At 31.7% G+C, this 22,751-nt stretch overlaps 4 protein-coding genes across 5 annotated transcripts; all 4 read right to left on the bottom strand.

The window, feature by feature from the left end:
• LOC18611542 (7-deoxyloganetin glucosyltransferase) lies at positions 906 to 2,841 on the bottom strand. The gene is made up of 2 exons (XM_007047847.2): positions 2,166 to 2,841; positions 906 to 2,050 (listed from the first exon to the last, which is right to left on the bottom strand). The coding sequence occupies exons 1-2, from the start codon at positions 2,671 to 2,673 to the stop codon at positions 1,122 to 1,124; spliced, it is 1,437 nt and encodes a 478-aa protein (XP_007047909.1). The 5' UTR covers positions 2,674 to 2,841; the 3' UTR covers positions 906 to 1,121.
• LOC18611541 (7-deoxyloganetin glucosyltransferase) lies at positions 4,723 to 6,921 on the bottom strand. Its single transcript, XM_007047846.2, has 2 exons — positions 6,346 to 6,921; positions 4,723 to 5,971 (listed from the first exon to the last, which is right to left on the bottom strand). The coding sequence occupies exons 1-2, from the start codon at positions 6,851 to 6,853 to the stop codon at positions 5,025 to 5,027; spliced, it is 1,455 nt and encodes a 484-aa protein (XP_007047908.2). The 5' UTR covers positions 6,854 to 6,921; the 3' UTR covers positions 4,723 to 5,024.
• LOC18611540 (7-deoxyloganetin glucosyltransferase) lies at positions 10,767 to 12,609 on the bottom strand. 2 transcript variants are annotated; one of them, XM_018126269.1, is made up of 3 exons: positions 11,980 to 12,609; positions 11,727 to 11,862; positions 10,767 to 11,588 (listed from the first exon to the last, which is right to left on the bottom strand). In XM_018126269.1, the coding sequence occupies exons 1-3, from the start codon at positions 12,485 to 12,487 to the stop codon at positions 10,928 to 10,930; spliced, it is 1,305 nt and encodes a 434-aa protein (XP_017981758.1). In that variant the 5' UTR covers positions 12,488 to 12,609; the 3' UTR covers positions 10,767 to 10,927. The 2 variants fall into 2 exon arrangements, with proteins under 2 accessions (XP_017981758.1, XP_007047907.2); XM_007047845.2 differs by having other exon boundaries at positions 10,767 to 11,862; positions 11,980 to 12,606.
• LOC18611539 (haloacid dehalogenase-like hydrolase domain-containing protein At4g39970) lies at positions 18,900 to 22,648 on the bottom strand. Its single transcript, XM_007047842.2, has 11 exons — positions 22,181 to 22,648; positions 22,004 to 22,097; positions 21,550 to 21,594; positions 21,372 to 21,422; positions 20,966 to 21,040; positions 20,847 to 20,880; positions 20,150 to 20,205; positions 19,969 to 20,028; positions 19,473 to 19,532; positions 19,336 to 19,382; positions 18,900 to 19,248 (listed from the first exon to the last, which is right to left on the bottom strand). The coding sequence occupies exons 1-11, from the start codon at positions 22,549 to 22,551 to the stop codon at positions 19,200 to 19,202; spliced, it is 942 nt and encodes a 313-aa protein (XP_007047904.2). The 5' UTR covers positions 22,552 to 22,648; the 3' UTR covers positions 18,900 to 19,199.

The raw sequence follows: 22,751 nt of genomic DNA, 5'->3' as shown, positions 1-22,751 counted from the left end.
GCTTACAAATCCAATGGATCTCATCTCATCCCTTCCCTTCATCCACCTCGAATTGTATTCATTTTCGCATTAATGAATCGATCATAGGTTTTATGGCTGATAAAAGAAACCGTCACATTTAAGAGGCAAATGATTTTTTTTTTTTGAAAAGCTAAGTTTTATTTCTCTATCACCGATAATGTCACAGTAAATCTTTAGTCTAATTGACAAAGACTCTCTACCATACGATTACAAAGGAATCACTGCTCAACAAGCAGTAAGCAACAAAAATCCTAAACAAAGTCTAGACAAAATCTAAATATTAAAAAAAGACATCAAAAGAGCAAGCCCTGAACCAGCAAATCCATCATAACGAACCGACTTGTGGTCCGAAAGCAAGGAATCCACCTAAAGCCCAAGAAAAGCTCAAAAAGAAGGACAGCAATGAGAAGCTTGCAGCATGGAATTTGTTTTGAATATTTTGTCAGAGCAACTGCAACTAGAGGGACAGATGATTTTTATTATTCTTTATTTTGATTATCTTGTGAGATTACAATTAGTATCGATTCTTAGATGCATATATTTTACAATACATTAATGGAATTAAGAAACAATCAGTATGCCTCCAAAACAAATTTGGAGACTAGCTACTTCATTAATTGCCCTGTTTTGCTCCCTTTTTCCAAAAAAAGGCGACACTATTATGGATCATGGAAGCGAAAATTCTACTTACCACCCTCCATTTTGGAAGGGAAGCATGATTATGATGGAGACAATAACTGCCATAGTAACAATTACAATTACAATTATAATTAACTAACTTTAATATATAAATTATTATATATTTAATAAAAAATCGGATCATCTAACATTCTTGATCATGTAACTTTAATTATCAAAGAATTCAACACTTCAAAAAATCAATCTTGAATAAATATAAAATCTTAATATTGCTCTATACCAAAGATATTCTTTGATTTTATTGATAACTTATATAGAAACCTCTTGAGCTCCTGCTAACACAAAATAGAAAAAACAGGTTGAGAATAAAGTGAAAGGCATTGGGCAATGAATTACCCAAGTGGAAGTGGTTTATTTAAGTAGTTCTCGAATGCACTTTCCACTTGAACAACAATTTCCAGTTAACCATGATGGAGAGCTTCTTTAACAAATCTATCGAAATCATTGTAAGATGCTCCGCCAACATCGGTAGCTGCTTCTGCTTTCTTCTTCCATTCCAAAGCCTTCTCCTTCATTTTCTTTCCTGCATCCCCTTCCATCATTTCCTTAACCAAAAACTCAATGTTCTCTCGCTTTACATCATGATCAACCTCCATCCCAATGCCCCAAGTGGTGCAAGCATACCGACAGTTTGTTTGTTGATCAGCAAAAAATGGCCAACATATCACCGGTACACCTCCACATATGGCTTCCATGGTAGAATTCCACCCACAATGTGTTAGGAAAACACCAACTGAAGGATGTGAAAGAACCTGATATTGGGCGCACCAGCTTGTTATCAATGCTCTATCCTTTATCTCCTCGAAAAATTCTTCAGGCAGAATTGCAGAATCGCCCATCACAACATCAGGCCTAACGATCCATAAAAATGGGTGCTTAGAATTAGCCAGCCCCCAGGCAAATTCTTTCAGATGCTGCTCTGACATCACAGTCACGCTACCATAATTCACGTACACAACTGAACTTGGTTCCCTTTTGTTAAGCCATTCAATGCAGTTTGTGTCTTCTTTCCATAGGCTTGATGTTATTGACTTTGATGGACCGTCTGGCATGTGCCTGGCAAGCGAGGGCAGTGGCCCTGTAGTATAAATTCGAGGGAATTTGGCGGCGATTGCTTCTAGCACTTCATGTTCAAACTCATCAAACGTGTTGAAGATGATCGCAGGAGCTTTGAGGCAATTTCGTGCTTCTGATCCCATGAAATCAAACATAATATCATTTGGATTGTTCACTCTAATAAAACTCGGAATATCTCTGAGGCGAATGTTACTCATTCCAGGGATCCAATCAATAGGTGTATCAAGAGTGCCATCGCTAAGAAAATTTTCATCTGACACAAGCAAGAGTGAAATTTCAGTCTTTAGACGATTTTCATAACCGTAAATATAGATCAGAATTGCACAGGTGATGGATACTATTAACAAAGTTAAAATAAAAGTTATTACTTTTGAATGGAATGATGCCTCTTTCGAGTAGTTCACTGAATTGTAGATATCCCATGAAGCTACAAGCTGAGGCAGTCCAAAATTGAACTTCTGGTATGCCTAGTACTTCAGCAGCCTTAATAGCGAAGCTCATAACTCCATCCGAAATAATGCAAGTAACAGGCGGTACTTGGGCTGAGGAATTTAACTTCGAGAGTAGCTCTAAGAATGGAGCCAGACAATTCTTTCGTGTTGAATCACATAGCGCTGGAACATCCTGAGTTGCATCACGATCAGAGGGTGGCAGCCCTTCTGGAATCGTTTCGAACCGGAAATCAGGCAGGCCTTTAACAGAGTCTGGCCCTTTGGACCTGATCAAGCGCCTATGGTTGAACTCGGTGTTAACAAAGGTTATATGGAAGCCTCTTGAGTGCAAGAGCTTAGCCAGTTGCATCATGGGGGTAACATGGCCTTGTGATGGATACGGAATGCAAACAGCATGTGGTTTCCTGGTCTCAACTGAACCCATCTTAGCAAAGCAATGATACAGCTGACAATTCAAGGTCTCTACAGGGAAAAGCTTTCCTAGATTTTGTGAAGCTTTAGAAGCACTAAGAAAAATTATAAGAAAAGGAAAATGTCTTTTATGAAACAAAGGTTTGAGGTTTCATGATTGATGAATTATACATACATATTAGAGGCATATCTGTTCTGTTCCTGTAAAGCAGATTTTGTCCTTCTCCCAGGAGATTCCTGGACCACTTTGTATTTTTAAAATCTTAATTAATAAAATTTGAAAGCTAAGGATGAGCAATAAATACGGAGCCGAGTTTGCCTAGATATTTTCTTAGTCAAATACTCAAATTAAAGAGGATGTACCCATCTTTCTGATCAATTTGTTTGTATTAGAGCACTTAACTCTAATAAGCTAGAGAAGGAATCATCTAGTCCAATTCTACCTTCCATTTTACCTTTTCTTTTAAAATAAACACATATACACTAATTATATTCCAAGTATATTACACTTAATAGTAAGTTTATCCATCTTTCTACTCAAAAAATTAGTACAAATTCCTCATCTCCATATATATATATATATATGTATATTGAAAAATGAGATTGTTCAACAGACATTAACGTCTCTTTTCAATGTGACATTTTCAAATTATTTTTATTATTGTTAAGGATATATATGTATTTGAAAAAGTGAAGGGGATATATATAATTGAAGAACTGTAAATTGTCAAAGGATCAATGATTTTAGTTACTGACTAAATTGTTGGTGATCACATAACATCATAATGTCTCTTTTTTTAAAAAAAAAAATTATGTTGAATTATTTTCTAGACAAGTAAATGAATAAAATCTCCTAATAAATAATTACTTAGTTAGGACTAAGTAACTAATTAGGTAGGCATAAATCTAGGAAAAGAGCACATCATCTCGGCTTTCTATGTCTCATTGCTATGGAATCTCCGGTTACTCTTACATCTTCTTTTCTTTGTTTCCCCTTACTTCCGGTGAGTTCTCGGACAATCCAGAACTTTAAAGAAAAATAAAAAACAAATGAAGAGATAAGAGTAGGAATTGAGGAAAAAGAGTTCCATTCTTATCACCATGTCCTTTTACAACAACGTCATTTCATACATAACGTTTTGAATTTTCAAAGCTAATCTGTGTCGTGTGTAGTCTAAATCCAAGACTATTAATCAGAAGGGAATTTCCTTAATTGATCATTTAACTTAATCAAAAGGTTTGGCAACATTCAATTGGCATCTTGCTTTTATATATCGGCTGCCTAAAGAAAAAAAAAAAAAACCAAAAGATTTATGTTAATGATAATGACATGCACTCATCATCTCTGCACATTAACTTGATATAACATGATAGTTTTGTTTTCAAACATTTGTCTTAAACTTTAACAATTTAATTATAAAAGAAGAATTTATAAATAGATATTATATATTGATAATGATAGGATTTGGACTTTTATTGCCAACAAGTGCATGTGGTGGTCCTGACAACATTCATATATATTGTTTTTCAAAAGATGAATTTTATTGACCACAAAACCGATATGCCATTACTAGTCTCTAGCCATTAATTGCCGGAGACTCTCATTGGAATGAAAGACCACTGTGGCAAAAAAACAAAACAAATTACAAAGACTAAGCTGCTCAAAGAAACTTTGGTAGTTACGCGAAACAGATGGTAGCCGAAAGCACAAAGTCAAGTTGCCTAAGCAATCGTATATTAAAATAATATTAAAATATCTATCATATTCGTGAAAAAAAAAAAACCCTAAAAACAAGCCTATGATTTGCTAAAATGACAAAATAATCCCATCTTCCTTTTATTTATTTATTTATTTTTGTTGAAGAGATTCAAGGGATTGACTATTAGTGAAATTAGTAGTGCAACTTTTTCCGTCTAATAACATATATTTTCGATTAATGTAAAAAAAAAAAAGAAAGTTCCAAATATGGTGAAAGTTAATTGGCTTTTGTGATGTAAAAAAATAAACCCCAAGACTGTTAACTAGAGCTAAAGCAAATTAGATATTCTGTAATTTTTCATTTTCAAATCTGTCTCATTTCCCCTGTGGCCCTGCCTTTGTTTAAACAGAATAGCAATGCCTCATAAAAACTGTTCATTTCAGTGCTTGATACAACAATGTTATTTTGTTTGATACAGTCTTAAACTGCAACATCACAAATCCATAGAGTACCAAACTGATCAGATTCCATGCCACGTACAGAAAGCTTGACAGTGCTATGGTTTTTAAATTGGGAAAATTAGAAAACCAATGTCGTGAATTACCAAATTGGTGCTTATTGAAAGGGGTAGTTGAGATCAGACTAGTTTGCACCACTCTCTAGACTAGAAAGTTTCATTTTTATCCATGATGGAGAGAGCCTCATTAATGAATCTGTCAAAATTATTGTAAGAAGATCCTCCAATATCAGTGGCAACTTCTGCTTTGCTCCTCCATTCCAGCGCCTTCTGCCTCATCTGCTTTCCATTATCCCCTTCCATCATTTCCTTTACAAGAGCCTTAACATCATCACGCTTTACATCAGGATTAACTTCCCTGCCAATGCCCCATTTGGTGCAAGCATATCGACAATTTGTTTGTTGCTCAGCAAAGAATGGCCAACAGATTACAGGCACACCTCCTGATATGGATTCTAATGTAAAATTCCATCCACAATGCGTCAGGAAAACACCAACCGATGGGTGGCAGAGCACTTCATCTTGGGGGCACCAGCTTGTTATCAATCCTCTATCCTTAATCTCCTCGAAAAATTCTTCTGGCAAAATAGCAGATTCACCCATTACCACATCAGGCCTAATTATCCATAAAAATGGGTGCTTACTGTTTGCAAGCCCCCAAGCAAATTCTTTCAGATGGTGATCTGACATCACAGTCACACTACCGTAATTCACATACACCACCGAATTGGGTTCCCTTTTGTTAAGCCATTCAATACAGCTCGTGTCTTCCTTCCATAAGCTGGACCTTGCTGATCTGAGTTGGCTTTGAGGAACATGCCTTCCGAGCAAGGTCAGGGGACCTATGGTATAAACAGAAGGGAATTTGGCAACAATGGCCTCTAGCACCTCTTGTTCTAATTCGTCAAATGTGTTGAAAATGATTGCAGAAGATTTTAAGCAGTTTTGTGCTTCTGATCCCAAGAAATCAAACATTATGTCATTGGGATCAGTGGTTCTGATAAAGCTTGGAATATCCTTGAGGCGCATGTTACTCATACCAGGGATCCAATCAATTGGTGTATCCAGAGTGCCATCACTAATGAAATTTCCATCTGAAAAAAATAGAGCATAAATTAAATTCTACCCTTTGAATATTGTCCTTAGCTGTAAAGATAAATCAGGCCATAAGATAGTTGAAAACATGACTTTCACTTAGAGTTATGGGGTTGAAACGAAAGTGAGCATGATAGCAAAGTTTTAGAATAACGTAAATCACTTTGCAAATAAAAGTGACAAGTATTAGACGTTTCACTATTTTATGACTTGAAAAGCTATAAATCAAATAAAAAATATTTGTGATACTTGAATTCTTTTAATCTATTTTTATTAATAAATTCTTCTTGATCAAGAAAATGTTATAAATTGAGGCTTGCTTCTCCTACTTTATGGGATATAGATGAAAAAAAAAATCTGAAATAAAATATACCTTTGAAAGGAACAATGCCTCTTTTCGCTAGTTCGCTGTACTGCAAATAACCCATGAAGCCACAAACTGAGGCAGTCCAAAACTGGAACTCTGGTATGCCAAGTATTTCACCTGCCTTAATACCAAAGCTCATGACTCCATCCGAAATAATGCAGGAAACCGGAGGAACTTCTGATGAGGAGTTTAACTTTGCTATTAGCTCCAAGAATGGAGCCAGACAATTTTTCCGCGTTGAATCACATAGCGCTGGAATATCCTGTGTCGCGTCACGGTCAGAATGTGGCAGCCCATCCGGAATGGCATCAAACCGAAAATCTGGCAGACCCTTAACAGCTTCTGCCCCTTTGGACCGGACCAGGCGTCTATAGTTGAACTCAGTGTTAACGAAGGTTATGTGGAACCCTTTCGAGTGCAAAAGCTTAGCTAGGTGCATCATTGGGGTAACATGGCCTTGTGAAGGATATGGAACACAAACAGCATGGGGTTTACTGGCTCCGATTGAACCCATCTTTGAATAAAATGCAATGAGTTCAAGTGTAAAATTCAAGGCCTGTGAGAAACCCTCCCAACTTAATGGGTACTTAAAAAGACATGTACAACTAATTAAAAATATATAAAGTTAAAAGAAAGAAGATGCCAGCCCCGACAAAGAAAGATGCCTTAATCCTGACTTCATTGGCTGTATAGCATGATGAAATCATAAACAACTTCAAATTATTAGAGTTGATCAGCAGTTGAGTTGTTTATTATGCAAAAATAGCTATGGACAAAAAAGCCACTAAATCGAGGGCCTGCAACTTTTTGGCTCATCACATGGAAAAGAAGATTGTGAATGAGATCACGATTAGAGCATATGGACAAAAAAGGCCCCAATACGGGCGAAAATGTGTTGTTTATATTCTTCTGGTTGGTTTAAAGCTCCGTTTGGCATAAAGGGGTGATTAGCTCTCTACTCAAATTAAAAATGAGATTTGGCGATTATAACGATGAGATTGAAATCGGTGCTTTAGAATATATTTATTTAATAAATATAACGAGTGAAGCAAGCTGTGATGAGAACAAATAATTATTAAAAACATTACATTAAAGTTTGTATATTATATAATTTTATAATATATAGTTTGATATTTCTAGAGCTAACAAATAATTGAAATTATTTTTATGTTTCATAATTTATTGTTTCTTCAATTATTAATTTATTTACTTATTTATATGATTATTTTTATATCAAATAACTATTTTTTAAAAATATATATATTTACACATATTTAAAATAAAAAATTAATTACTCTAGTTTTTTTAGGAAAATTTATTTATTTACTTGCTCACTTGCTAGTAACTTTTTATATTATTTTTTATTTTTTATATTGCTACCTATTCATGGAGGATAGGATACACTTGCTAGTAACTTATTTATGCATTTATTCAATTTTTTAGCTATTTAACTATTTATTTGTTTGTTATATAATTATATAAATTTATATATTATATTAAATTAGCAAATTAATTTGAGAAAAGAAACAAAGTAATTCACCTTCATGTAACAACCGTTAATTTTGTTAATTAAGTATTTTAATTTTTATCATCGATTTTTCTTGAATAGATGAAACTCAAAAAGTTACATTTTAAATAAGTTAAACAAATTGATAACTTAAATCTTGAAATAAAAAATTTGGTTGAAGTTAGATCATAAAATGAGCATTTGACCATTCTATGAAATTGTTTTCTCCATGTTAGTTTATACATTTTTCATTTTTCATATAAATCATGTCACGTAATCATTTTTTGATAGAATTCAATTATTTATTACAAAAGTAATTATTAAATTTGTAGAAATATATATTCACCATTTAAGATTTACTTTTATCCAAAACATAACGTTTTCACATGATTTGAATGGATGACTTGACATGATTTAAATGAAAGAGGTGTATGTTCATATATAGAATAATCCTTTTATAAATTTTTTTTCTGGTAAGAAATATTGATATTTTTTCTTTTAAATAAAACAGTGAAAGGACGAAGGATGTAAATTTAATTATGTGATAAAGATGATTGCAAAACAAATTATAAGTGGAATAAGGAGGCTGGTTTATTATGTATATATAACTGAATATTGATCTTCTTTGTTAAAGCTCATAATTCCATCCGAAATCATGTAACATGAGTCTTCAGGTTAAGCAAACCATGCAGATGTTGACATCATTATGCAGAGGTGGCAGGGCAGCCCATATTGAATGGTTTGAAACAGGAAAGAAGGTAGGCCCGTAACAGCGTCTGCCCCTTTGGACCTCATCAAACGCCTACGATTAATTGGACATCAATAAACTAAATTTTAATTTGATTGATATTTTTTTTTATTATTTGTTTTTAATTTTTTATTCACTCTTTACACAAATAAATGAATATTAAAAAAATAAAAGTGATAATTAAACAGAATTTAAAATGTCGAATCCTCTTTAGAGTACAGCTCAAGTAGTTAGATATGCATCTTATAGGATTAAAAGACTTCAAAGCTTCCTTTTATTGTGGTATTTATAGATACAAATATTTATGAAATAAACCATGTAGCACGGGGGATTGGTTGAGTTCTTCGGGATGCGGATGGAAACATTATTGCTCTTTTTTCTGGTCCCAACGATTCGTCCGATGCTAGTATGGCGGGAATATGGGCTATTAAGACTGCCCTGGGATTATTCTATAAATCATCATGGCTAGGACTTAAGAATCTGATTATTGAATCAGATTTCAGAACAGCAATTAACTAGGTTCAGAAACAAGAAAAAAGACCGTAGAAAGCATTGAAATTCTTTCAATAGATTGACCTTCTATGTGAGGCAATTGGAGGTGTCTCATGTTCTTCGAGAGGGCAATCACTGTGCTGAACAACTCGCTAAGCATGGAATCAATCGTAATAATCTTTTTATTGCTTGGCTTTGAGATATGCTGGTTTTCGCATATTGAATAACTCATGCATCGCATTAATTTGCATTATCTTGAAAATTTGGTAGTTCTTTATTTAGCCTCTAAGGTTCTTGAATGATTATGTTGGAAATTTGTGCTCAAGGGTTGAGTTAGTCAATTTTTTTAGAGAATCAAAGGCTAAGAAGAATAAGAGTTAAAAAATTTTTAAATTAATATATTGAACTTAACCATTAATAATCAAAAGATTTATGATAGACAATAATTTTATATAACATGTAGATTAAAAGAAATAAAAAAAAACTTATAATAGTACTTTAGAAAAATTTTGTTCGACGATAGCAATATCTTTCTTAATATGAGCAACTAAATTGTCTCTAAGGAATTTATCATCCATTTTATTTTGAAGTTTTATCTTTTTCAATATAAACAACTAAAAAATTAATATAATTAATATCCAATATTCTTATTTTATTATATTTAAGCTTATAATACTAAATATTTAATTATAATGCATAAAATATAAATAGTTAAATACGATATACATATTTAATAATTTTTTCTTACACTCAAGATAATTTTCTTTCAACTAAATATAAAACATAAAGCACATTAAAAATATATACTCAAAATTAATTTTTTTTTATATAATTAAGATTAATAAAAAATAATATATTGATAAAATTTTAAATAATAACTAATAATGCAACGTTAGAACTTATATTTGAGAATTACATATATAATAATTTTTTAATTTATAAAAATTAAAATAATTAAAAATAAAATCTATATAATAGAAAAAATATATAACAAGTAGAAGATAGAACTTATATAACAAAAAAAAATATGATTGATCATTCATAGAAATTTAGGAAAAAAAATCTATAAAAAAGCAAATAGAATAGAATTGAAAAAAATAAATAATAATAATAATATAAATAAAAATTTTACCTCTTTATAATTTTATAATACAAAGACAGAAAAGAAGAGAGAAAAAGATAAGTGAATAAAATTAAATAAAACTTGTAAAGTCATTTTATTATTTTTTAATTATATTAATTATTTAATAAAAAATATTTTTAAAAATTATTAAAAATATATAATATATAAAAAATTTCAAAATTTTTGAGGGTTATGAAGAGAGGTCCGTTGCCCCTGTCCGTGCTATTCTTTTTTGGAGGCGTTTTATGGTGTTTTCTTTATTGATGTATTTGTAGGTGTTTTTTGAGCTTCCTTTCTATGTAAGGAGGTTCTTCTCGCCGGTCCTGACTTTTGACTATGAGTTATCCAAAAAAACAAACCACAAATATACATTGTAAAAAATACTCAGGATTTATTGCAAGATAGCAGAAGGCCTTTTCATATTCAAGAAGGGAAAGCGACCAGTCCCTCAGTGCATACTCTCAGTTCATACATATATATTAAATTCAAAGTTGATTTTAAAAAACTGAATTTTCCTCCTTTTTGTTAGAAACAGAAAAAATGAAGAACCACGTATATTGGACACAAATTTCAGTACCTGGTACTGATCTCAATTATTATTATTATTTATTTTGTGGACTGAAAGCAGAAAGGCAACAAGGTGGGTCAATGATACAATATTGATTCCAGTACGGATAGAAAAACCAACCTATTTTTATTTAATAATGGTACTAGTAATCTAGCTAGTTTTATGATGGAGAGCCTTCTTAATCATTCTATCAAAATTACCAAGGCAAGAACCTCCGATACTATTAGCAGCTTCAGCTTTCTTCTTCCATTCCGTGGCCATTTGCCTCGTCCTTTTTCCCTCATCTCCTTCGATCATTTCCTTAACAAGAGCCTTGACATCGTCACGCGTGACGTCAGGATTGATTTCCATGCCAATGCCCCATTTGGTGCAAGCATATCGACAATTTGTCTGTTGCTCAGCAAAGAAAGGCCAGCAGATTAGAGGCACACCTTCGCATATGGCTTCTAACATAGAATTCCACCCACAATGTGTCAGGAAAACACCTACTGCTGGGTGGGACAATACTTGTTCTTGGGGGCACCAACTTGTTGTGAATCCTCTATCCTTTATCTCTTCCATGAATTCTTTAGGCAAAACAGCAGACTCGCCCATGACCACATCAGGCCTTACTATCCATAAAAATGGGAGCTTGCTGTTTGCCAGTCCCCATGCAAATTCTTTCAGATGATGATCTGACATCACAGTCACACTACCATAATTCACATACACCACTGACTTGGGTTCCATTTTGTTAAGCCATTCGATACAGCTTGCGTCTTCTTTCCATAAGCTTGAATTTAGTGACTTGCATTGGCTTTCTGGAATTTGCCTACAAAGCAAGTTAAGTGGACCAATTGCATAATTATCAGGGGATTTGGCTGCAATGACTTCTAACACTTCTTTGTCTAACTCATCAAATGTGTTGAAAATTATTGAAGTAGATTTTAAGCATTCTTCTGATACTGACATGGCGAAATTCAACATAATGTCGTCGGGATTGGTGGTTCTGATGAAGCTTGGAATATCCTTGAGGCGCATGTTATTCATACCAGGGACCCAATCAATCGGCATATCAAGAGTCCCATCACCAACGAAGTTTTCATCTGAACATGGAAAATGAAAATCTATTTTCAGACATTCAAGTTATAGCTGCAAATAACATAGCAGGCTAAGAGATCGTTGCGAAGAGACAATCTTAAATATATATATATATATCGTACCTTTGAATGGAACAATGCCTCTTTCGGTTAGTTCTCTGTACTTCAAGTAGCCCAAAAAGCCACAAGTTGAAGAAGTCCAGAGCTGAACGTATGGTACGCCTAGTACTTCAGCAGCCTTGATTCCGAAGTTCATGATTCCATCAGAAACTATGCAAGTAACAGGCCGCAGTTCGGGTGAGGAATTTAGCTTAGCTAACAGTTCCAAGAATGGAGCGAAGCAAGTCTTCCTTGTGGATTCGCATAGTGATGGAACCTCTTGCGTTGCATCACGATCAGAAGGTGGCAGCCCATCTGGAATGGTTTCGAACTGGAAATCCGGCAGACCCTTAACGGCTTCTTCCCCTCTAGACCGGATCAAGCGTCCATGGTTGAACTCGGTGTTAACATAGGTTATGTGGAACCGTTTTGAGTGCAAGAGCTTAGCTAGTTGCATCATGGGGTTAACATGGCCTTGTGCTGGAAATGGAACACATACTGCATGAGATTTAGTGGCTCCAAATGAATCCATCTTTGAGTAATGAGCAATGAATTGAAGTGAATGCTTATTATATTGAAACCAAGGGGCAGACAAACGATGAAGTAAAGGGGGGGCAGGGGATGGGAGGATGCCTTAAATAGTTCCTATTGTTTATCTGTTGTAAAAGAAAAATGATTGGATGACAAAGAAACTTCTAGGTCCTTCGATTGTGCGTTATTGACAATTCTGCATAAAAATAATCTGAGGGGTAGAGAACTATTTGTATGGATTAGCATTTTTTTTTTGTTATGTTTACAGTAGATAAGTGACGGTCTGGTTGACAATTAAAAAACAATTCAAATGTATTTGCGTATAGATATTTCTATATAACTTAGATTATTATATTTATTTTTTATTAAATTCAAATTTAAAATTAAAATAATAATATATTTATTATTATTTTCAATTTAAATTTTAATTATTTCAGTTTCAGATTGGTCGGACCGAATACACCTATGGAGTTAGCCCGTGCCGGCTTTAAATTGTTTATTGTTAACAAGACACACGTTTTATCTGAGGAGCTTTAATGTATTGCGAGTAAAACGAGGGCCCACAACTTTTTGCCTCATTATTATTACTGAAATAATAATATATTTATACATATTTAAAATAAACAAGTAATTACTCCAGCTTTTTGAGGAAAATTCTATTTATATTAGCTCACTTGCTAATAACTTATTTATGGATTTTAGCTATATAACTATTTGATGGCGAGTGTAAATAGATCCGAAATGTTCAAGATGTTTTATGCTTGTGTAGGAGGGAGTGACTATTATTTGATCAGGGTTTGGTTATAGATGTTTGATGAGGAACATTGTTTTATCTCAAACTTATGAAATTATAAATATTATATCCGTTAATTGATTTCAATAAATATTTAAATTTAATAGTAAAAAAAATTTGTTATACGTATTTAGAAGATACAAGACAAGAAGCGAATGCTTAAGCTTGTAGCATTTGGCATTTATGACTAGCCGTTTGGATGGTTTGGATGGTAGATGAAGCGATGAAAGTTAAAAAGTAGCAGCCGCATTCTAATTAGGAAGGGGAGAGTAATTAAGTGGTTTGGTTCGTTATACTAGATTTGATAATTTTAGATACGACACATTAACACGACACGAGAAGATACAGATTAAATAAGTTTTAAGTTTAGTCTTAACGTATTTCGTGTTTAATCGTATCTGACACGTTAAGACACAAAAATTTTCATGTCTGACACGTTAAGATACCAAAATTTTCGTATCTAACGTGTTAGACACAACAAACACGTTTAAACACATTTACTTAATCGTATTATCGTATTTAAACGTGTATACGTGACACATTTATTAACTTATTAAAAATTAATAGTTAAAAACTATTTTAATCTTATATAAATAATTTTAAATAATTATTTTAATAAGTTTTTTTTAATTTTATAAAGGGTATAATGTAATTATACATGCTCAATCCTAATTTTTAACTTTTGGTGATTATTTGATGTTATTATTATTTTTGTTTTGTTATAATTATTTTTATAATTATAGATTTTAAATTTAAATAATAAATTATATTTAATTATAAATATTTTTATTTAATCGTGTTAAACATGTTAATCGATTTAAACGTGTTATTAATTGTGTCGTGTTGTATATTGACACGTTTAATAAACGTGTTAATCGTGTCGTGTCGTGTTACACGTGTATTAAATGTATATGTGTATGTGTTTTAAATTTAAGACACGAACATTAAATTTGTCGTGTTCGTATTTAGCTTTAACGTGTTTCGTGTATAATCGTATTTGACACATTTACGATACGCTAACACAAATTGTTAGGTCTACGTTACACTTAAAATTTAAATAGATTAAATATTTTAGAAAATTAACCAAATTTAAAGGAGGATTAAATTAATTAAACATCAAATTGGTTCGATTGGTCCGATTTAGACTATCGGATCAAAATTTTATTTAATTTTTGTAAATTACAATATCAAAACTTTTAAACTTCACCCATAATTATAAAATATACAAATAATCTAAACATAAAAAAAAACATAACATTTGTTCCTTCACTCACATAATTATATCTTTTTACATAAACTATCAAATTAACATTTAAGATTTAACATAACAAAAAATTAAATAATAAAACTAACATCTACAAAATAAAACTATCTAACAGCACCTGAGCATTTGACTTATTAGTTAGTATATGATTCTTTTGTTTAAACAATAAGATTCGAATCTCCCTTCTTTTAATTATAAAAATAAAATAAAATAAAACTATCTAACCCAAAATCATTAACCATCACAAATTATTAACTTAAATTTCCTTCATAACTTGGCTCTTTACATTCATTCACATAAGCTATCTAACAATTGAAAGAAAATAAAAAATATAATTAATATAAATTTTTTGTAATAACAAAATAAAAGAGGATTAAAAATGAAAAATTATGTAAATAGTCATAAAATTTAACATTTACCTCAATTGAAGTGTAAAGAATGCATTTCTAACCTCTTCACTTATCCATTGTCAACAACGGAAATAGAATCCACAATTTCAATTTTTGACATTTTTAAAATGCATAAACAAAAAAAAATTTAAAAATAAAGAAAAAATAAAATGAAAAATTACAATTAACTAATTTAACTTTTTCAGTATCTGTCATATTCAACTCAATCTCATTGAAATTGAAAGATGAAGATTCACGTAATCAATCTTGAGTATAAATAAGGGCTTGTGCAAGCATAGGAACTTAGGATTTAAGTTTAGGTTTTGAAAAAAAGAAAGACTAAAAAAGTAAAGTGTAAAGTAGTAAAGGTGAGAAAAAAAGAAAGAGTAAAGGATTGGATGGATGGTTAAAAAATAAAAATGAAGAATTGAAAATATTTAATGTATATTATATTTTATGTGAATTTAAAAATAATATATATAATATTATATATTAATATATATAATTACTTTAATTTTTTGGTCGGTTTAGTCTAAAAATTTTAAAATCCAAAATCGATCAAAAAACTAATTAGATTAAATATTTTGGATCAATTGACTCAATGGACTAATTAAATTAAGCCATTTTATTCAAATCGTATTTGATTTGGATGAGTAATTGATTTGGTTTTATTTTACTCACCTTAATGATTAGGTTTTATTTTATTTTTATTTTTAACAAATGGAGGAACGGTTGAAATTTTCAGATAAACGACTTGACGTGAACCAAAAATTAAGTTGGATGAATTTCATATATATATATATATATATATATCAATATAACGTAATCATTTGTTTTATATGTAACTAAATTGCTAAGGAGTCGACCCAATTATTATTTTGACTATATATATATATATATACATATTGATCACAATATATCCTAATTTACATATAAAATATAAATATGAATAAATATATACATCTATATCCTTAAAATTCATAAAAAATAATTTTTCATATTTTAATGCAAATAAATAAATAAATAAATAAATCATTTTTAATAATTATATAGAAAAAATATATCCACTATATTACGATACATCGCTTACAGTAAAAAACATATTATGTATCATGTGATACATTTTCAATATTTAATTAAATATAATATAATTATTTTTAAAAAATAAAATATAATTATTAATATATATAATTTTTTATAAATATCGTATTGGATGATTGTACTATGTTAATTGATAACTACAGTTTGTGGTTTGGAAGCGACAATTTGAATGCGACAATCCAAATGGTCGCCATGTTCAATGTGAAGATGCCACCGGCTAAAGGCTCTTGGCCACAAATAAATTTACCAGCCTACTTGTCTCCATCAATTTTTTGGCAGGCCTTAATTATAAAGGCTCTTGGCCACAAATAAATTTACCAACCCATTATATCATCGCAATACTTGTCCAGTGCTTGTCCAATCAATATTTCCAACAACCTTATTTTGTACATATGTATTATTGCACCCGTGTTGGTGTCCGTAGGCATCCGAGATCATAAATGTCGCACTTTATTCAATTTAATCAAATCAACTTCAAAATGTAATTCATTTCTCTCGTAATAATTATATTGAAAGAATCAAATTAATATTTATAAGCATTCGAACATTTGATTCATTGATTAGTGCATAATCTCTTAATTAAAGAGTAGAGTTCAAATCTCTCTCTTTTCAATTATACAAAAAATTAATATTTATGTACATTTTTTGTTTATTTTTCAGTAAAAGTCAATGAAAGTTCAAGAGTTTTTATAAATTCATTATTGACTTTGATTAACAAATTTGCATTTGTCATTCATAATGTTTTAAAATTATTTTCATTATTTATCCATCAATTTACTGTAAAAACAACATGATATGTGTGTGTAAATGTCATGATAATATGAGCATCACAATATGTAAAAAAACAGTTTAAATAAGTCTTTTATAGGCCAGATAAAAGTTAAAATAATTTAAATACCCAATTTGACAAAATTCAATTGCAAAGTCTGATATAATCCCAATGCGGAAACTGAAAAGAACAATAGAGCAAACCCTTGGAAGGAGGGAGGGAAGGAGACTTCTGTTGTATGTATATATTAATCTCAGAGACATCGATGATTTGGGCTTAGGCTTGTTGGACATATTGAAAGCTTAGGTTCGGGCTTGAGCCCAGGTTGGTCTACTAATTTATGATAATTTTGCAAAAGCGGTTCAAGCACGAACTACAGAATGATATCCCACACAAAACACTAGCAACAACTGGCAATTAGCTACCCTTTCAAATTATCTGAGTTTTTCTCTTTTTCTTCTTTGTTAAATAGAAAAGATTTTTAATACTTGATGCTAGATATACTATATATCAAAGAAAGATTATGTTTTATTTGAAGAAGCCTGTTGAGTTGCATTATTACAACTTTAAGGTACAAATGGACCTGAAAGCAGATTAGGAACAAGGTAATAGGCTGACGAGAAAATATTGGATAAAGAGCAGAAAGAAAAGCCAGTAGTACGAATGACGAGGTGCTTAATTATTGTAAACCAAACTAGCTAGTTTTCCCACTTAACCAAGAAGGAGAGCCTCCTTAATCACTCTATCAAGATTACTAAGAGAAGATCCACCGACATTTGTAGCAGCTTCAGCTTTCTTCTTCCATTCCTGGGCATTTTGCCTCGTCTGATTTTCCCTTTTCCCTTCCATCATTTCCTTAACATGACCATTCTCCAACACAAATTGGTATCTCTCTCCTCGACCTCTCTCTATAAAAACTACCAAGAAAAAAAAAAAAGACCGAGCAACAAAATAATAAGTTTTTAAATTTTTTTGTTCTTATAAAAATTTAAAAAAAATTTAAAATTTAAAACTGTATTTAAATACTATTTAAAAGTTTTCTTTCCTTTTCACAAAAAATGATTTTAATGTTAAATACATTGTTTCTTCTTTTCTCTTCTTTTTTAGGAATTGAAGTATCATGATCTGATTGTTTATTAGATCAACAAAAATTTAGTATTATTGCTACTATATAAGTTTGAGGGTTATTCCATTTTTTTATTGATTTTTTTGATTTTAAAATCTGAAATTGTATATAAACTTGAAACGTTTCGTTATAATTTATTAAGTGATTGAAAATAATATGAATACTCTTTATGATAATTTTAATCGAAATTAGAACTTATATAATTTATTTTGTTAAACAGTTTTAGTTTAATTTTAAAAATTATTAATTTTTATAAGAGCTTCATAATAGCTTTTAAGCTAAAAAAAAAAAACTAAGTCAAACAACTCTTGGTCTGATTTTTTCTCAATTCTACTATCTCTCATAAGAAGTTTCACATTAATGAAAAGTTTAATAAATTATGATATTATTTGTCACAGATCTATATTTTTAATAAAAAAGAGATACCAAGTTAAAGAAGACATTTATTTATAAACTCAAAACTTATTTCATTTTTTACTGATTTAGGATCCACGACATTACTTATTTGAATTGATCAAATTCGTATTTGTTGTGATCAAAGTGGGGCTTATAGTCTTCCCTCTTAGAATGAAGAAGATCGTATTGTGAATGGAATCATGAATATGGGTCAGAGGGGTTGGTGTAAGTCGTAAAATATGTACTCTGAAAGAATATAATTCAGCAACGCAGACTGTATATATCACGAGCTACCAAAAAAAAATGTAAGTGTCATTTTCTCTATGTTTCTTTTTTTTTTTCCATTATTCATGAAAAAGAAAACAGATTAAATGGCACATGAATAAAATCAACTTTTAGAAGGAGGGAGAGATAGATGCCTTTTATGAGTTGATTGAACAAGTACAGGTTGGATGGTTTGAATGCCCAATTCGGTAAAGATCAATTGCAAAGTTAAAATAATTAGACTTTGGCAATAGAGCAAACTCGTAGAGCTGAGGGAGGCAGAGATGCCTGTATGCAGTAGGAAAGAGAAATTTTGAATTAAATTATTTGCAATATTTTGCTGCCTCAATGTTATAATTCTTTTACATTTACAATTGCCGTCTATGAATATAAAAGTACAAGACAAATCACAATCACAGACATATCATCTAATTCTTTTTCTTTTTTTCTTTTTTAATTTCCTGGGAGGAGGCAAGTAGGTAAAATAAATGGCTGAGTTATGATTAGATGCACTTAATAAATGTTTAAAGGCAAGCAGTAAACAAGCAGTAAACAATCTATAAGATCAATGACGATCTTGCTTTGAATTCCAAGAATTTGTGCTGAATCTCCTAATTAGCAGCAGCGACATTTTGGAGCAATAACTCTAAGTCACTCAATCTGGATGGACAATCAGAATGATAAGAATAAAACACAAATTGGGAGGGAAAAGAAAAATATACTACCTGAAATGAAGTGGTGGCATACCTCACATTACTTAAATCAGGGTAAATTGCTATAGAACCTTTGAAATCCTGAACAAAGTTAGACAACAACAACTCAGTTGTCTCAACGAGCAACTGTCGAACTACCAGTTGTCAGCAAGTATAACTTATAGACCTCACCTGGTCAGCAGTTGAAGAAGTATAGGTAATCACACATGGCATCCCAGCTTTTGTTGCTGCCTGCACAGGTGAAATAAGTTTGCTTAAACTTTAGTCATGGTTAATAAACTTGTTAGAGTCTACGGCTAGAAAGATTGACATTGTCAACTAGCACAAATTCATTGCTTCAATAACTCTTACAGTGTTACTAGAGTTACATGATTGGACACAGTTTCTTCGCAGAAAGGTACAAAAGTAAACTTAGTTTGACTTAGATTTTAGCTAAGGTAAATGAATTGGATTCATTGTGTAATGGCCTAGAAATATGTAGAAAGGAACTCAAATTGAATAATTTGAAACACATATTGGCTGTCAACTCTCATCATCTAATCAATTGAAGATAAGAACCAAAATTCAAAAGATAAAATGCAGTTTTCTCCAACTGTTGGACCAAATTTAGAAGTCATTGGTCTAAAATTAACATGTCTATCTGTTTTCTAGAGTATAGAAGATCCACCTGTAGTCCAATCACACTATCCTCTACCACCAAGCAATCTTTCTCAGACACGCCTAGTCTCTGCCATATATAAGATCTTTGAATCAGATCCACATACAGAAAGCAAAGATTGAAAGACAAGAAATATAAGAATAGGCAACCCTATGGTTAAATGCACATGATAGAGTTCACTGATAACTACCTTGGCAGCTGTCAGATATATTGATGGATCAGGCTTCTTTTCCTTCACATCATCACCTACAAGCATAGAAGAAAAGAGAATAAGAGTTGAAGAGTCGAAAATCATCAATAAGGAAAGCAGAGAAAGAAATGACAAATTAAAAATGGGTCAAATGCACAGCCACAACCTTAAGTTGACCTAACTAAAAGGAAAAAGTACAAAAGACAACCAATGAGAGTATTGCTTTAGGAACATATAAAACTTCAGAGTTTAATTCATATTGAATCAAGTTTACAAAATAGCTTGTCTAGAAGCATTTCTTAAGGGGGGACCTAACTTATTCCGGAATTTTATGACAATTCCAATTCCAAACAAAATAGGTTGCATTTGTAACTGCATTGCACTAATTTTCCTTTTCTCATGCATTTTATATAGGGTGAGGAATGGTATGTCATTCTTTCAAAATCCAAACAGAACTTCAATTCAGTTCTGTTAGTTTCAATTTATTCAAAGCTAGTGAATCATCAGATGAATGTTGTTCCAAACAGAATTACATCTGAATTTCTATTGATTATACAAAAGAATACTGAAAATTCCACATAGAAAGAATGCACCTCATATATCATACTGAGAAGCCTGCATTGAGTACATGTTTTGATTCACATAGGTGTACAATACATCTAACAACCAAAACATGTGTTAAAAGTACCGAACATACCTGCAAGAAAGCAATCAAGACCCTGAAAACGCTCCTATAACAAGATACAAGAAAATAAAAGAATAAGGAAACAGAAACAAAGGATACTTGTTGATCATGATGTTGTAACCAGAACATACCATTCCAATAAGGTTCTCAAGACAGAGTATAACCGAACTTTTAGTTGCTGCAGAGCAAACAGCTAGCTTTCTTCCCTGTAGAATGGAATGGAAAACAAAATGGCATCACAGGAAAATAACAGATAAAAGAAACAATTCAAATACTATAAAATAAATTGGAAAAAAAAAGGAAAGGAAAGGAAAATAAAAACATTCATCCAGAAGTGGAAAGAGATTTCTGCACTCTGGCCAATAAAAGAAAAGAGAGATTTCTACACAACCCAATGCAACCAAAGAAAGAGGTTTGGCAAGGTGACCCAAATAGGGAAAACAAAAGCAAAAGACTGCATCTACAGTGACCGGATTGGAAAGGGAAAAGAACATGAATTTGATTCTCAATCTTAAATGATAGTAAGTTGTATCTTACAGCAGCCTTGGCCTCATCCATCAATCTTAAAACGCCAGGTCTAGGTTCCACCTGATAAAAACAATACCACTCTATAATACTCTAAACAGCTTCTAATTGAATAATAATGGATAACCAATTCAGATTCAATGAAAAGAAAAATGAAAATTGTAATGCAATGAACAATAAGTTTCCTTACAGTTCCAGATTTGATTATTTCTTTGTACCTTTCAGTCTTCCAATCCTGCAAACACATAACAGGATCACATCTATCAGTAGATAGAATTCCATATAAGCTAACATAATTTCTTTCACTTGATTCAAAAGGAAAAAAAAAATCTTAATAAAAGCCACTCTAAATCCTAATTGGGTTTTTATTCCTTGTTTCCTCCAGCTTTATACATTCACTTAATCAAAAGAAAACTTAATTTCCATTACATTACACTGAAATGATAATAATAATAAGACTTTATAGTTGATGCACTATTGATGTATAGTTTTACTAATTATCAATGAACTACAACTATTATCTCATCAAAATCAATGCTGATTATTAAAAATTAAAAAAAGAAAGAAAGAATAATCAGATGACTAGCCGTGATTCATTGATAATCACCACATCAAAAACATGACCTTAATAATAAGAATAATACCTGAAGAGTGTCAATTAACTTGGCTCGCTCCGCATCACCCTCAGGCGGTGTTTCAAATATGGTAGAAGATGGCCATCCATGTTCCTTGAAGTACCTTCAAAAACACCAAAAAAAATTCTCAACGACAACCAAAAATAAGAAAAATAAAAAAAACCCAGAAATATTAAAAACAAAAACCATCTCATCTTGGGTTTGCCACCGCCAATCCGGTTCTGGAGCACATCATAAAATTCAGGTTCCCAGTTAAGAGGCTGTGAAGAAGGAGGGCAACGAACATTGAAGTGAGAGAAAGCATCGTTGTAAGCTTGGCGGTGCAAGTGTTCGGATTCTAGAATGACTCCATCGCAGTCCAAAATGAGAGCTTGAAGAGAATGAGAAGCTGAGACGACAGAAACTGAGAGTTGTCTTCGTTTTCTCGTGTTTGTTAAGGAAAGTGATGATGGTTTTTTGGTTTGGAAAGTGAGAGATTGTAGGGAGTAATGAAAGAGAGAAGAGAATTTGGGAGAGAGATTTGGAGGAGAGAAAAGGAGTGTGGAGTGAGAGGCCATGGCTTGGCTGGAGTGATTGGTGTAAAGTGGAGAGTTTTGGTTTTTGAGTTGAGGAGGTGAAATTTGGCGGGTTTGGTTCGTGTGGCTGTGGATATCTCCAGGCTACTTTCTAACGGATTTAAACGATCGGTTTCAATGAAAGAAAACGATGCTATTTAGACCCTCATAGTAAAATTTTGACACAAATCTGGGGCACCATT

This window comes from Theobroma cacao, chromosome 1 (genome assembly GCF_000208745.1).
Source record: "Theobroma cacao cultivar B97-61/B2 chromosome 1, Criollo_cocoa_genome_V2, whole genome shotgun sequence".
Classification (NCBI taxonomy): Eukaryota; Viridiplantae; Streptophyta; class Magnoliopsida; order Malvales; family Malvaceae; genus Theobroma; species Theobroma cacao.
This window is presented reverse-complemented; position numbering and strand designations above follow the sequence as displayed.

What these genes read in the sequence shown, in the direction of transcription:
- LOC18611542 (XM_007047847.2), bottom strand. Translation starts at nt 2,673, where the DNA reads ATGGGTTCAGTTGAGACCAGGAAACCACATGCTGTTTGCATTCCGTAT. An exon ending in AGGCATCATTCCATTCAAAA is followed by an intron (nt 2,051 to 2,165) that starts GTAATAACTTTT and finishes TGCTTGTGTCAG; the next exon opens with ATGAAAATTTTCTTAGCGAT.
- LOC18611541 (XM_007047846.2), bottom strand. Translation starts at nt 6,853, where the DNA reads ATGGGTTCAATCGGAGCCAGTAAACCCCATGCTGTTTGTGTTCCATAT. An exon ending in AGGCATTGTTCCTTTCAAAG is followed by an intron (nt 5,972 to 6,345) that starts GTATATTTTATT and finishes TATTTTTTTCAG; the next exon opens with ATGGAAATTTCATTAGTGAT.
- LOC18611540 (XM_007047845.2), bottom strand. Translation starts at nt 12,487, where the DNA reads ATGGATTCATTTGGAGCCACTAAATCTCATGCAGTATGTGTTCCATTT. An exon ending in AGGCATTGTTCCATTCAAAG is followed by an intron (nt 11,863 to 11,979) that starts GTACGATATATA and finishes TTCCATGTTCAG; the next exon opens with ATGAAAACTTCGTTGGTGAT.
- LOC18611539 (XM_007047842.2), bottom strand. Translation starts at nt 22,551, where the DNA reads ATGGCCTCTCACTCCACACTCCTTTTCTCTCCTCCAAATCTCTCTCCC. An exon ending in AGTTAATTGACACTCTTCAG is followed by an intron (nt 21,595 to 22,003) that starts GTATTATTCTTA and finishes ATGTGTTTGCAG; the next exon opens with GATTGGAAGACTGAAAGGTA. An exon ending in CCTGATTTAAGTAATGTGAG is followed by an intron (nt 19,249 to 19,335) that starts GTATGCCACCAC and finishes TTGTCCATCCAG; the next exon opens with ATTGAGTGACTTAGAGTTAT.